Consider the following 12647-nt stretch of genomic DNA (forward strand, 5'->3'; position numbering starts at 1 on the left):
TTTAAGATAAAAGTACATATTCATTCAGTTTCAAAATTAGATAAACAAATTAAAACGGAGAGAGTGTATTTTCTTTATCATAAAATTGATTGGTAATTATGTAAACTGTGAATATAACTTCTTAAGATACATTTTATTAAAAATTATTTATTCTCTTTGAATAAATCTACTTTTAATAAGATTTTTATATCATCGTGCAAAGCGCGGATGAATTCATTAGTCAAGAAATAATGCAAGAACATAGTATTTTGTTCTAACTCTAATTTATTTATAGAGGATACTTTGAAAATGTGAAAACGTAGTTAGTGGGAGATCATTCTTTCTATTAATTTCATTTATTCCGAAAAACACAACAATGATTTGCTTTATGAACCAGGAGTAGAAACAAGTGCTAAAGCTAGCTTCAATATCGAGGTATGTATATACACATTCTGGCAGTAATTTAAGGTATTTAAATCTACACAATAATTACTGCAGTAATTTAATTTTTTTATTATATTTTTTTGTGATTATTTTATTTTGATAAAGATTCTATTACTATATTGAAAAAAAGTCAAACTATTGTCATATAGGTGTTATTATTTTCTTTAAAATGTATACCTACGTTTTTTTCCCTTTAAAAAATAGCTGCTGGATGGAGAAGCTATCATCAACAAAATCAGAATATATGGTGAACAAGAAATACATCTCACACAAAGCAGCAAGGAGGAGGTTGTGCATGCTAAATTTCTTACATCATATGAGTTTTTTGACAGTCAGCTAGTACAACTAGGAAACCATTGAAGATGTTTATATTTTCTACTTTTTGCCCATTCTCTGGTGCTGACTTTTATGATGAAAGTTTACCATTTCAATTTTGTTTCTTCTAAATTGTTAAAATCTTCAACGCGGAAACCACACTTCCAGTAAAGAATTTTGGGGTGATGATGCTTACTCTCATCTTGGGGAAATTACACTAAAATAAAAAGTAAATAAGAAACCAATACACATCAAATTGATCAGCTTGAATACTAACTGCTAACTTTATGTACAAATGAAGAAAGATTCCTACTCATTGAACGTTTACATAAAATACAATCAAGAAAGATACTCATTCAAAAGTATACAACTAGCACTCTTTTCACAAATGATGGGGAAGACAAGAGAAGTAGATACTAAACATTAGCAGCCCAATCACCACTCATTCTAACTCTTAGAGTAAGATAAATGAGTATGATAGTCCCCATGCACGACCTGAAAAAGGAAGAGACTTTACTCAATTGCTAGAGCTATATAGAAGCGATAACTAAAGCAATAGCAACTGAAGCCAGAAGAAATATGTATAATATGGAGCAAAAGAAGTCATGAAGCAGCATGAATATCTTCAACATACTAGTTCACACTTAATTTAAAAAGGATGTCGCTGCAAAATAGCCAACATGTAAAACCATCAATCGTGTAGGGATAGATAAGTTGTTATATTAACAAGACTGCCAATATAACGATCTTTTCATATATATATAAAAGTTGTCTTACATTTCTTCTTAGGCTCCCTTTCATTCTTATATGGATATTTGGTTCCTCCAAGAAGACAAACACCAACTTGAATGAATCAACATTTCTAATCACATGGCTAATTTCCAATTACCTCATCCTTACAGATAAATTACGCTTATACTTTTGTGCCCCATAGCCATAACATCTATATTTTCTCCTTCAAGAATATTTAACCATCATAATGAATCTTCAATAGAGACTGTGATAAGGACCTACTCTGTATTCATGTTACCCTTTGGGTGCACACAGGGTAAAACCCCCGCTCCTATGCAATAGCTCGCAAACCACACATGAGAGGTAATCCGCACTAGGCAAGCCCGGTGCGACGAGCTCAACCCAGAAGGCAAACCCTTGCTTTCGCTGGCAAGGGGTTTCGAACTTGAGACCTCCAACATGGAGGTCCCAAGCCCAAACCACTGGGCCACCCTTTTGGATACTCTGTATTCATTCTTTTCTCATCCATACTTTCTTTCACAAAAGGATAAATAAGTAATCGGTGCATTTTCTAAGCTTTTTTCCAAGTAGAATCATCTCTAGGTATTAGAAATCAATGCAGCTTCTAACATTACTGAATCCTAATAAATATTTTCCATCTCAAACTAGAAAAAAAGGACATGGGTGCATGCAGTGTATTTGATAAAAGATAGCATAGAACTTGTAAGTTCCATTTTTTTCATTGAGAAACCATGTTACAATCTATACCATGTACAGTCAGTTGTAACGTACAATGTTCAACATCAAGGGATGACAAGCAATACAATTCCATAGTTTTCAAAAAACCATTAGCTTAGTGAAACATTTCTGCCCTCAATAATTACATCCACAAACTGCATTGACTTAACGGATTACGAGAAATGAATATAATATTGTTAATGAATGTAATGTTCATAACACCGAAAAGGAAAGAAGCATAACAAATAAAGAACGGTTTCAGAGATTAAACTTACAGGAATGAGAAAAGGAGAACAACTCTTCTTGAATTAAAAGATGCAGAGCGCTTGTATTTTCTCAATCTGTTGCTAGGTATATCATATACCTTCTCGGTCAAACATTTATCTGTCATTAAAACAATACACTTGTGAACTTTTCCTCTCATTGTACAACTTAAGCTCAAACTGTACAATAGGTAGCTCTTCAGGAATCAGAGATAAATCTGGTCCTAATAGGAGGTGAAAGACCTTTTCAGCTACATAGAAATTTATTGAACCTTTATTTGCTCTTTTATTACAAGGAAACTATCAACAACTCAACTACAATAGAAGATAGGATGATCAGTGATATCTACTGAATCTGACTAATCAAAGCAATTGCAACTTGCAAAGGCTAACTTTTGTATCAAGTATATTTGACAATTTTCTTTTGACCAGTAAGTACATCTGATAATATACCATGGTAAAACATATATTTTGATTAATAGCTTAGAAATGACAAGTTTTTGGTCTAGGAACAGCATCAAACATTCTCATTTGTAGAGAACCCTTCAGGAAATAACAAGAACAGACATGGGGAGCACTTCATGCACATGGTAAGCCGATTATATTTCACTTTTAGATATTGAAACTGTAATGTAATTAATTGGGTGACAAGGTTTTACAGGGTTTCCCCAATACAACTGCAAAAAGAAGAACTTTAGCAACTGGATTTCAAAGTATGCACAAGTTGATAGTTGATACCACGGGAAAGGGCAAAAATTAGGTGTTTGACAGATTTGGGAGTAGGTTAGTGTGGAAGTTTCAGCTATCACATCACTGAAGCGGAATATCATTGACACCATAATACAGCATAGTTCTGTGTCATTGTGTACTTCATGTCGCCAGTCGTGATGTTCTTATAAAAAAAAAAAAAAAAAAAAGAGGATTGATAGTTGGAAACTGAAGAAGATTAATAAAAGGAGTTAATTGTTAGAGAAATCTTCTACTGTCTTAACTAGCATGTGGATATAATCATGAGTATCGGAGACTATTTCAAGTCTCAGTTATTTCACCAAAGAGCAACCAGATCTGTCATCCTTCCCTGAAGAAATAGTTTCTGTTTTTGACTATTTCTGAAACATTAGTCAAATAAATATCTATCTGAGTGAAAATATGCGAAGATCCTCTGGCAGGATTCAAGCTCATTAGAAGCATCCAATTGACTTTAGTGAATTTGAGAAAATGTACTTCAGAACATGATAAGGAAAACTGCAGAGGGAAAAGAACAGGTATCATCTAAAACAAAATTCATTTGGAAAATGCACAACAGAGTAATTGATTGCAGAACAGTGTCTACCTTTGCAAGCAAATTTGGGCAACTCAATGTTGTTATTCATCAAGAGTTGCATGAACTTTCCTCCCATCAGTGATGAAATTTCTCTCTGAAACATACTCTGAAATGCAATTAATTTGTTAATGTTCAGCATTACATTGACAAAATCCTAATTAGAGGACAAACTAAATCCAAATAGAAAAAGCACCGTAAGAACCCTCTAGAAATGAAAAATGTAAACTCCTCCCATGTGATGATGTTAAAATTATTAAATTCATAAAAGGCACTTACAGATATACAATCATCCGTCTTAACATTCCCACTCATTTCCTCAGTGGACTTAGGTGCCTCAATTTTTCCTTTGTCAATATCTATGGCAAAACAATATGAGCCATAAACATCTGCGCTATCATTCTTCAGGTTGGCATGGTTTCCGCCATTTGCTTGGGAATCCATTGGAATTGGAGTTTTCACAAGATTTAGATTTGATAGGTTCACCATATCTAAATGTGATTCACACAGAGGACCTGGGGTTCCTTCATCGGGTAATTTAACAACATTAAGTGAATCTTGGCTTTGCTGAAAAAGAAATAGTTAAAGTTACCTCAACGCCCTGAATAAAAGAATTTGAAGAGATAATTAAATGAATAGTGAGGCACATATGATTATGAAGTAGCACACAAATAAGTAGTCATTATTCGAAAAATAAGAGATTGGAGAATTTTTTTCTAAATAGACAATTTTGGTGATTAGGAAAGTGAGCATAAAAAGATAGGAGAAGCATAAGAAATATTACCTATTGCCTAAAGGTAGATAATAGTAGCACATAAAATATGGTAGCAAAATCCTACAGCTACAAAAAGTACAAGGTGCATTCTACTTTATGTTTTTCTCCATTAAATGATGTAACATGGTACTTCTTATTGTTTGGACAAAGGACTTTATAACATGATATCTTAGTATTAAGAGGTTTAAGCCGCACGTAAGACAGGACAATTTATCCTTGGCACTTTAAAAAGTTTACCTTACACTGACTAGCTCGAAGTGCATACAGCTCAACTCGTTAAGAGAAAATGTGACAACAAACGTCATACTTCTAAATGATATGGGTAACAAGGTCATCATATGAACTCACGGAAGCAAAACCGAGATACAGTTTCAATTGTTATGCAAAATCTAGATGTGATCTTAAGAACTGAACCATCACCAAGAGGCCTTTAATTGTGGTTATAAATCAACTCTATAAAAATTTTACTAACCTCACTTCCAACACCAATAAGAAACAAAATGGGCATTCTATGTTCAACTAGAAAATATGGGGATTTACTAAGTAGACGGTTCTTGTTAAGAAACAGACCGCTATGATAAGTCTGCTGCTACCCTTGTTAATCTCTTAGAATGAAAATCTGAACTTCAAGAACACACTCTATTACAAGCACAAGATACAAAACAAATTAAATCTTCCACACCGCATCAAAGGATTTACCAATCAAATAATTTGTTCATTGGTCCCTACTTTCAGCAATGACAAAAGCATCACAATGTAGGACCTCCATTTTAGCTTAATCGCCAGTTCACATTAAATGGTGACAATATAAAAAAAGAATGTCTAAGAGACAATGACCATGAATTTTAACGTTTTCAAAACTCAATTGGTGCAAGAAAACCACCCAAGCCTAGATTAAATACTAAAAGCTGAATAATCTCAGATAGTGTGCAAAGTGTTTTTGATGTTTAATGTAGTTTAGTGAATAGTAACTGGTCTCCACTTATGACCACCACTTTGCTGATGAAACAAGAGAAAAAGTACCTCTTTATGACTGGAAAATAAAGGTTCCTTTAAAAGACACATCTACTCTAAAATGCAATTGTACAACATTTATGAGTTAACCACCAACACTTGCTCCATTAATAAGCTTTCATATCTCCAACTGTATCTCAATAAATTCGTTTAGAAAAAAAATAAAATAGCAACCACAATGACCATGAAGAACAATTTGGCACTACATGCACATAGAAGTTAAAATTCATAAAACGCACTGAAGTAAACTCAGTCTAACAAATTGACTAGTAGATCGAATGAATTACAACAGAAAAATAAGTAAGTCTCTGAAACACAAAGCTACGAAAACATTCAAAATGCAACTTAATCTACACAAAATAAAATAAAGGAGAACATCTCAATTAGATCGAATTGTCACATTACTATTTGTACTAGTTGCAAAAAAAACTCATGTCTTCATAAGTTGTACAGAAATCACAGGTATAAAGCATTTAACCCACTGTGCAAACAGAAACAGCAATGAACTTAGTTTTTGAGTTTACAAGCAGATTAATTGCATCAGGGAAATCAAAATTCCTTAACAAAAAATTAATCATACCACAAAACACACAATTGACTCAGATTACAGATTTCAAACAGATAAACTGTATCAAAATTCCAACGATAATAAAAAATTGAGCCAGAAAACAACGAGAACAGCACTATTGACAAGAGGAAGTTCCTCGGATATTAAGTAACCCTCACTTCAAACCCGAAGATTGTGAGTTCGAGTTCACCAAGGGAGCCAAATGGGTGAGAACTCCAACAGCACAATGCAGCCTACCTAACTGAACTTTACATCAAGGAGAGTTCAATTGACTCAAATATGGCAACCGTTCTCAATCTTATCTTCGTAATTTCTTCAGAAATGAGAGTTAACTGTCCGCAAAAGGACTCAGATTACAGATTTGAAAGAGATAAATTGCATAAAAATTCCAAAGATAATGCAGCCTAATTAACTGAACAATAAGCTCAATTGATTAAAAAAAAACAGATAGAGTACTATTTAAGAAAACTCATTATATCTTCCACCGAAACCTCACCTGTTGGGTCGAATTCACCGCCATTTTTACAAACCAAAAAACAGATTTGGAGTGCTCAATTTCTCCAACTGCATTACGGTATGTATAAATCTGGAGAGAGGGAGAGAGAGAGAGAAGGCGGGGTAGTTTGTTTGGGGGGAGAGGGGGAGTGAATATGGAACGTTACAGGAAGAAGAGGGGGTGGGGTAATATGCCAGGAAAGCTCCTGATCACGACATTGATGATCACGACAAACATCTATGCGAGCTTGGATTTGGACAACATTACCCTTCTCACCTCCTCTAATCACATTTCTATTCATTTTCATTCGCAAAGGTTTTGCATTAGGAGTGTTATTTGATTAATGTATTTTTTATTAATTTTTTAATTTTTATGTAATTTTTAATTCTAAAATAATTAATGCTAAGTGTAAAATTAGAAAAATATAATGAATTTTTTTTTGATTATTTCAATTGATAAATATTTTGGGATAACTATTTTTAGGAGTAAGTACCAAATACTAACTTTTATACTATTGAATAACTATCCTATTTGTTCATTTTTACTTTCATTATTTTAAAAATAAATTTTTATTATTTTTTTATGTTTTACTCTTAACATTAATTACTTATTTTTCATATTATTTTTACAAGATCTAGTACTAACATCAATTTATAGGGGTAATATAGTAAAATAACCATATCAAACATTGTTTTCTTAATGAATGTGTCGAGTCCAAATATGATAAGTAAAAGTGAACGGAGAGAGTACATAGATGAAATTTAAAGAGTTAGTCAAATTTTTTAATATATTTTTAAAATATTTTAAGTTGTTCATTATAATAATATATACGTTCAAATAATATATATTACTCCCTTTGTCTTAATTTATGTATCGTTAATAGAATTTTGAGAGACAATCAAAAAATTTATATGATTTTTAAATATTTTGAGGTATTAAAACGAAGGGAGTACTTCTAAATAGTAGTAGTAATTACATAAAATATATTCCCTCGTGTCTTTTTAAAATAACCTTCTAACTTTTTAAAAATAATTCATTTATAAGTTAACTTTGTTATAATAAATTATGTAAACAAACTTTTAAATGGAATTTTAATTATTTTTTACATATTCTAGAAGTATCGGAATAGTGTATTTAAATGTAATGTTGTTAAATAATCCTTTTACCTGTGATTAACATGTCAAAATGGATTGCCACACCCTAGCAAGTCATTTAAAACCATTTATTACACTAATAATATATTCAATATAAATCCGTTAATTTTAAATTATTTGTAGCTGGGGTATTATTATTTTTACATGTATATTTCTTTGCCCCTGCCAAGTTGGAGTTTGGTGCAGCATTAATTATAATTCCACAAAATAAAAAGAAGATAGAATATATATATATATATATATATATATATATATATATATATATATAATGTCTTCTATTTTATTTATATATATTATATATGCATTATTGGAGGAAGTATTTTCAAAAAGAGCTAGTATACATACCCGTTCCGTGTGATGCGCAGATAATATTAAAATATAATTTTTAAATTTTTTTGATTGTGATGTCTTGTTCGGACATGTTAAATACTCCCTCTCTTCCCATGTCCCACCTCATCCCCCACCCCCTATGCCCCATAATAAACCTATATAAATAGAAACAACGAACCATGTTTTAAATTGTTAATATATAATTATCAAGTACTTCTTGTTAATATCAATCAAATCTAGTTATTTTGTTTACTCCTGAATTTCTAAAAAATTTGAATTTTTATTTTGTTATTCATATTTTTTCAATTTAAAATTTATCGACAATTAATATGTGTATTATCTAATTACTTCATTATATTTTTAAAGTATTATCTTCCCCTCACCCCCACCCCCTCCTTACGTATATTTTTTCTACTATATTTTAATTAGTTTTTGCTAGTTTGACTTTGAATGTTTTTTTTGTGTGTGTGTTACACGTAATAAGTAGTTGAGTTTTCTTATTTTTTTTATTTTAATATATAAATTGTTGAGTTTAAATTTAAGTTACTTAAATTCTTATATTTTAATGCTCATTGAATTCATTATTTTGGAGATAACTACACTATTTTTCTGATAAATTGAGGAATTTACTTTTTTTCTTTATAATTTTAGGAGAATTCTAACCAACTTAGTATCTATTACAAACATATAACTCAAACATAAATTCAAATTAGTGGTAAGTTTTAAAATGATCTATATATCTTATAAGAATATCAAAATTCAAAAAATTTGAATTTAAATACAAACTTATTATATAGTTTCAAATTATGTACTGTTAAATATATTTTTTTAAAACACTTCACTCATATTAATTCAGTTTAAAAAAAAAAACTACTTACATATGCAACGTGTGGGTAGAATAGGCTATAAAAAATTCATTGTTAATCAATAAAATAGATAGAAAATCGGTTATGTAGATGTTTTGACAAAAAACACCTTAAATAGGTCAATAGATAATAAATAAAAAAACTTTTCACATGATCAAAAGTTATTGAATTACCAGTTTCTCAATCTTCTTGTCTTCATTCAAAATCTCTTGCAACATCTGATTAAATAAATAGATCATCACACACCAAAATAAAAAAATATATGAACACTTATTTTAATAAAATAATAATATAAAAATAATAACGAGAGTTAGCATTTAAAAAGCTAAAATGTTTGACTAAAATTTTCGATAGAAAGTTATCAAAACACAAACAAATAAAATATGAACAAAACAAATTACTTACTTCAATTCAAACCTGTATATAATAGCAAAAACATTAGCTTGTAATACGACTATCACTCATCTGCATATAAAAATTAAAATATTAAAACATACAGAGTTTCTAGAAAATGAAGGATATGAAGAATGCAGTAAATATATTATTGAATAAAATTATTGATCAATAAAAAAAAAGAGAAGAAAGCTTAATATTATATATAATTATAGGAGTATGTATAAGAAAGGTTAAGAAGCTAAAACTCTATTTTAACTCAAATTTTATTTAGATTCAATTCACATATTATTTTAATTTTTTAATGGAAATTTTTTTAATTACTCCTCTTTATCCTTAATTTTTAAAATAAAATGCATATTTTTTTTATAAGCTAAAATTTGAAATCAGTATAATAATTCTATTTTTTCCCTATGTCCCCTCCCCCCCCCCCCCCCTTTTTTCCTCATTTATTTTCTTTTCTTTATTCTTTTTATTTTTTTTGTTTAAATTCACATATTATATTAATTTTTTAATGGAAGATTTTTTAATTACTCTTCTTTATTCTTAATTTTTAAAATAAAATGCATTTTTTTTATAAGCTAAAATTTGAAATAAGTATAATAATTCTATTTTTTCCCCTACGCTCCCACCTCCTCCCCTTTTTTTTCCTCATTTATTTTCTTTTCTTTATTCTTTCTATTTTGTTTGTTTGTTAGTTATCTTTCTTCTACTACTACTATTACTACTACTACTACTATTATTATTATTACTATTATTATTATTATTATTATTATTATTATTATTATTATTATTATTATTATTCATTTTTTAAAATATAATATTCATTTTTTAAAAGAAGATCTTTTGTTACTCTTTCTTATCCTTGATTTATTAAATACAATCATATTTTTCTTATAAGTTAAATATTTAAATTGAGAGAAATATTTGGAATCAAGGATAAGAAAGAGTAACAAAAGATCTTCTTTTAAAAAATGAATATTATATTTTAAAAAATGAATAATAATAATAATAATAATATATTGTATTTAATATTCAAATAAAAAATATTCAAATATTCACATTAGAGTCCAATTAAGAGCCTGTTTAAATAAGCTTTTTTAAAAAATTGGAAATCCCAGTTTTTTACTTTTAGCTTTTTTTTAAAGCTGTTTTATCTTTAAATGAGTGTTCAAAAGCATTTTCTTCATTTTACCCAAATACCATAAAAGAGCTTAAAAATTATTTTAACTTAAAAAGTACTTAGAATAAGCTTATTCAAATAAACTCTAAATTTGGCTTCGCACCAAAAAGTCCCACATTGAGGGAGTAAAATATTCCCTAATAAAAATAATTTTATATTTAAAAAAACTCAAATTCAAAATTTTTAATAAAAAATGAATGATTATTCTATGAGAACCGATATTGGTTATGAGTTCCTTCTGGTTGAGTTTAGTTGCATGCTGCTGAAATGTGGGAAAGAGACAAATTTTCCCATCAAAATCACATCTTCTGGTGGCTTATGGGCAAGTCACGGGGTTCTTTAACTGTTCCACCTCTCTCTGCCTGTGACTTTCTTTTTCTTTGATTCCAAAATGGCCCACATGATTAAAATATTTCACGTGAATACTTTAAAATATTATACTTCCCTTTGGACATGACAAACACTTTATGCTTTTTGGACTTTTTCTAGGCATATTATGATAATTTTATTTTTGTTCTCAAAGTTGGCCAAAGTGGATATTTTATTAGACAAGTTGCCAATTAATTGTCCCTTTTCTCATTGTTATAAGCCAAGATTTACAATGAAAACATCTTCCGTATTTTGTTAAGTTAGTTTATTTTATAACACATTATTAGTATGAGACTTTAATTTTTTTCTAAAAAAATTAACTTCGATATCAGGTATATCTACTAAAGAAATTTAATTTTAGTTGTCTTTGTTATTTCTAAATTAATTTATATCTCAATTGGAGTTTGTGGCACTTGATATTTCTATCAAAAATTATTTATCATGGGTACTTGATGCTGAAATCCACCTTACCGTTAAGGGTCTTGATGATGTTATAATCGAAGGAAATAAAGCATTAAGTCACGATAAAGCGAAAGCTGTGATTTTCCTTCGTCATCATCTAGATGAAAGCCTGAAGGTTGAATACTGTTATATTCAGTACTTTTGTACATCAAAACGTTTTTAAGCTTCTCTAAAGCTGCCATGTGATCCATGTTATCCATGAAGTCATCAAATGATCCTAAGGAAGGGAGGATGTAACGCCCCATATCTTGCATATACTAGTTATATGTGAAGTGGTGATGGTTTGAAATAGGTTTGGAAGAATTTGAAAGGGGTTCGAGGCTAAATAATTTATCACAGTAATCGACCTACTTGCTTAAGCTACTGGTTTGGATGTCTTACATAATTAAGCTACTTGAGTACACGTCTAGCTTAAGTAGCAAGGAACACACAGGTTCTTTAGGTAAGACTAATTGCTAACCTACTAAAAAGAACAAGTAGGTGATGCACCTACTTAGAATGTGTGGACTGCATTTAAATAAAAAAAATGGCAAGTAGGTGATGCAACTACTTACGAATTTGTGGCAGAAATTAAGGAGGTGATGCACCTACTTTCTTAAAGTAATGGACAATATTATTTCGGGATGCGATATAGAGATTTTTATTTCCGATTTTAATTAATACACAAATTGGTTATAGATTTTATTTAGTCTAGATTAGATTATTAAATGGGGATTAGGAATTAATTAAGTTAATTAGACCACTAAGTGGGCTCCACCAATACACGTGGCAGAATGTGATTGGAGGGTGGATGATAATAGGACACACGTCCACAATGGACACATGTCAAAGCTTGACACGTGTCACTCTTAGGGGCTGCCATGGGTGACCATGGAACACATGTCAAGGTTGGACATGTGTCACTCTTAGGGGTTGTATATATAATGAAAAAATTAAAGTCTATGAACTCATTTTAGCTCATTCTTCTTTGAGGAAAATATAGAGAAAAAGAAAGAGAGTTCAAGCCATGGCAACTCACGACCATGGTTGCACAAGCAAACTCCCAAATTCCGATCTGCACACTACTTTTATAAGGTATTTTCAATCAATTGAAGATAATTAACAACGTGAATTAATCATTGGGGCAACAAGAATACCTAACGTGCAATCCACACGTTTCAGCCAAGTTGAGAACCCAAGTTGTTAAGGTAAGAATTAATCATTTTCTATACGTTTTAGGATGAATTTGGACGTGTTGTGAATGTG

The 12647-nt window shown here is 30.2% G+C and overlaps 1 protein-coding gene across 2 annotated transcripts; it reads right to left on the reverse strand.

The window, feature by feature from the left end:
• Nucleotides 1-983: 983 nt before the first annotated feature.
• On the reverse strand, nt 984-6785 carry LOC129902739 (uncharacterized). 2 transcript variants are annotated; one of them, XM_055978119.1, is made up of 5 exons: nt 6646-6785; nt 4072-4359; nt 3805-3901; nt 2484-2592; nt 984-1233 (listed from the first exon to the last, which is right to left on the reverse strand). In XM_055978119.1, exons 1-5 carry the CDS (start codon nt 6667-6669, stop codon nt 1155-1157), a joined length of 597 nt encoding a protein of 198 aa, XP_055834094.1. In that variant the 5' UTR covers nt 6670-6785; the 3' UTR covers nt 984-1154. The 2 variants fall into 2 exon arrangements, with proteins under 2 accessions (XP_055834094.1, XP_055834103.1); XM_055978128.1 differs by having other exon boundaries at nt 4072-4393; nt 6646-6766.
• Between the last annotated feature and the right edge of the window lie 5862 nt (nt 6786-12647).

Source organism: Solanum dulcamara, chromosome 1 (genome assembly GCF_947179165.1).
Source record: "Solanum dulcamara chromosome 1, daSolDulc1.2, whole genome shotgun sequence".
Taxonomy (NCBI): domain Eukaryota; kingdom Viridiplantae; phylum Streptophyta; class Magnoliopsida; order Solanales; family Solanaceae; genus Solanum; species Solanum dulcamara.

Coding starts and splice junctions, on each gene's coding strand:
- LOC129902739 (XM_055978119.1), bottom strand. CDS start 6,669: ATGGCGGTGAATTCGACCCAACAG. Junction 4,360..6,645: donor CGGTGAATTCGACCCAACAG/GTGAGGTTTCGG, acceptor TTTCTTTTTCAG/CAAAGCCAAGATTCACTTAA. Junction 1,234..2,483: donor GTTCTCCTTTTCTCATTCCT/GTAAGTTTAATC, acceptor TTCCTTTTTCAG/GTCGTGCATGGGGACTATCA.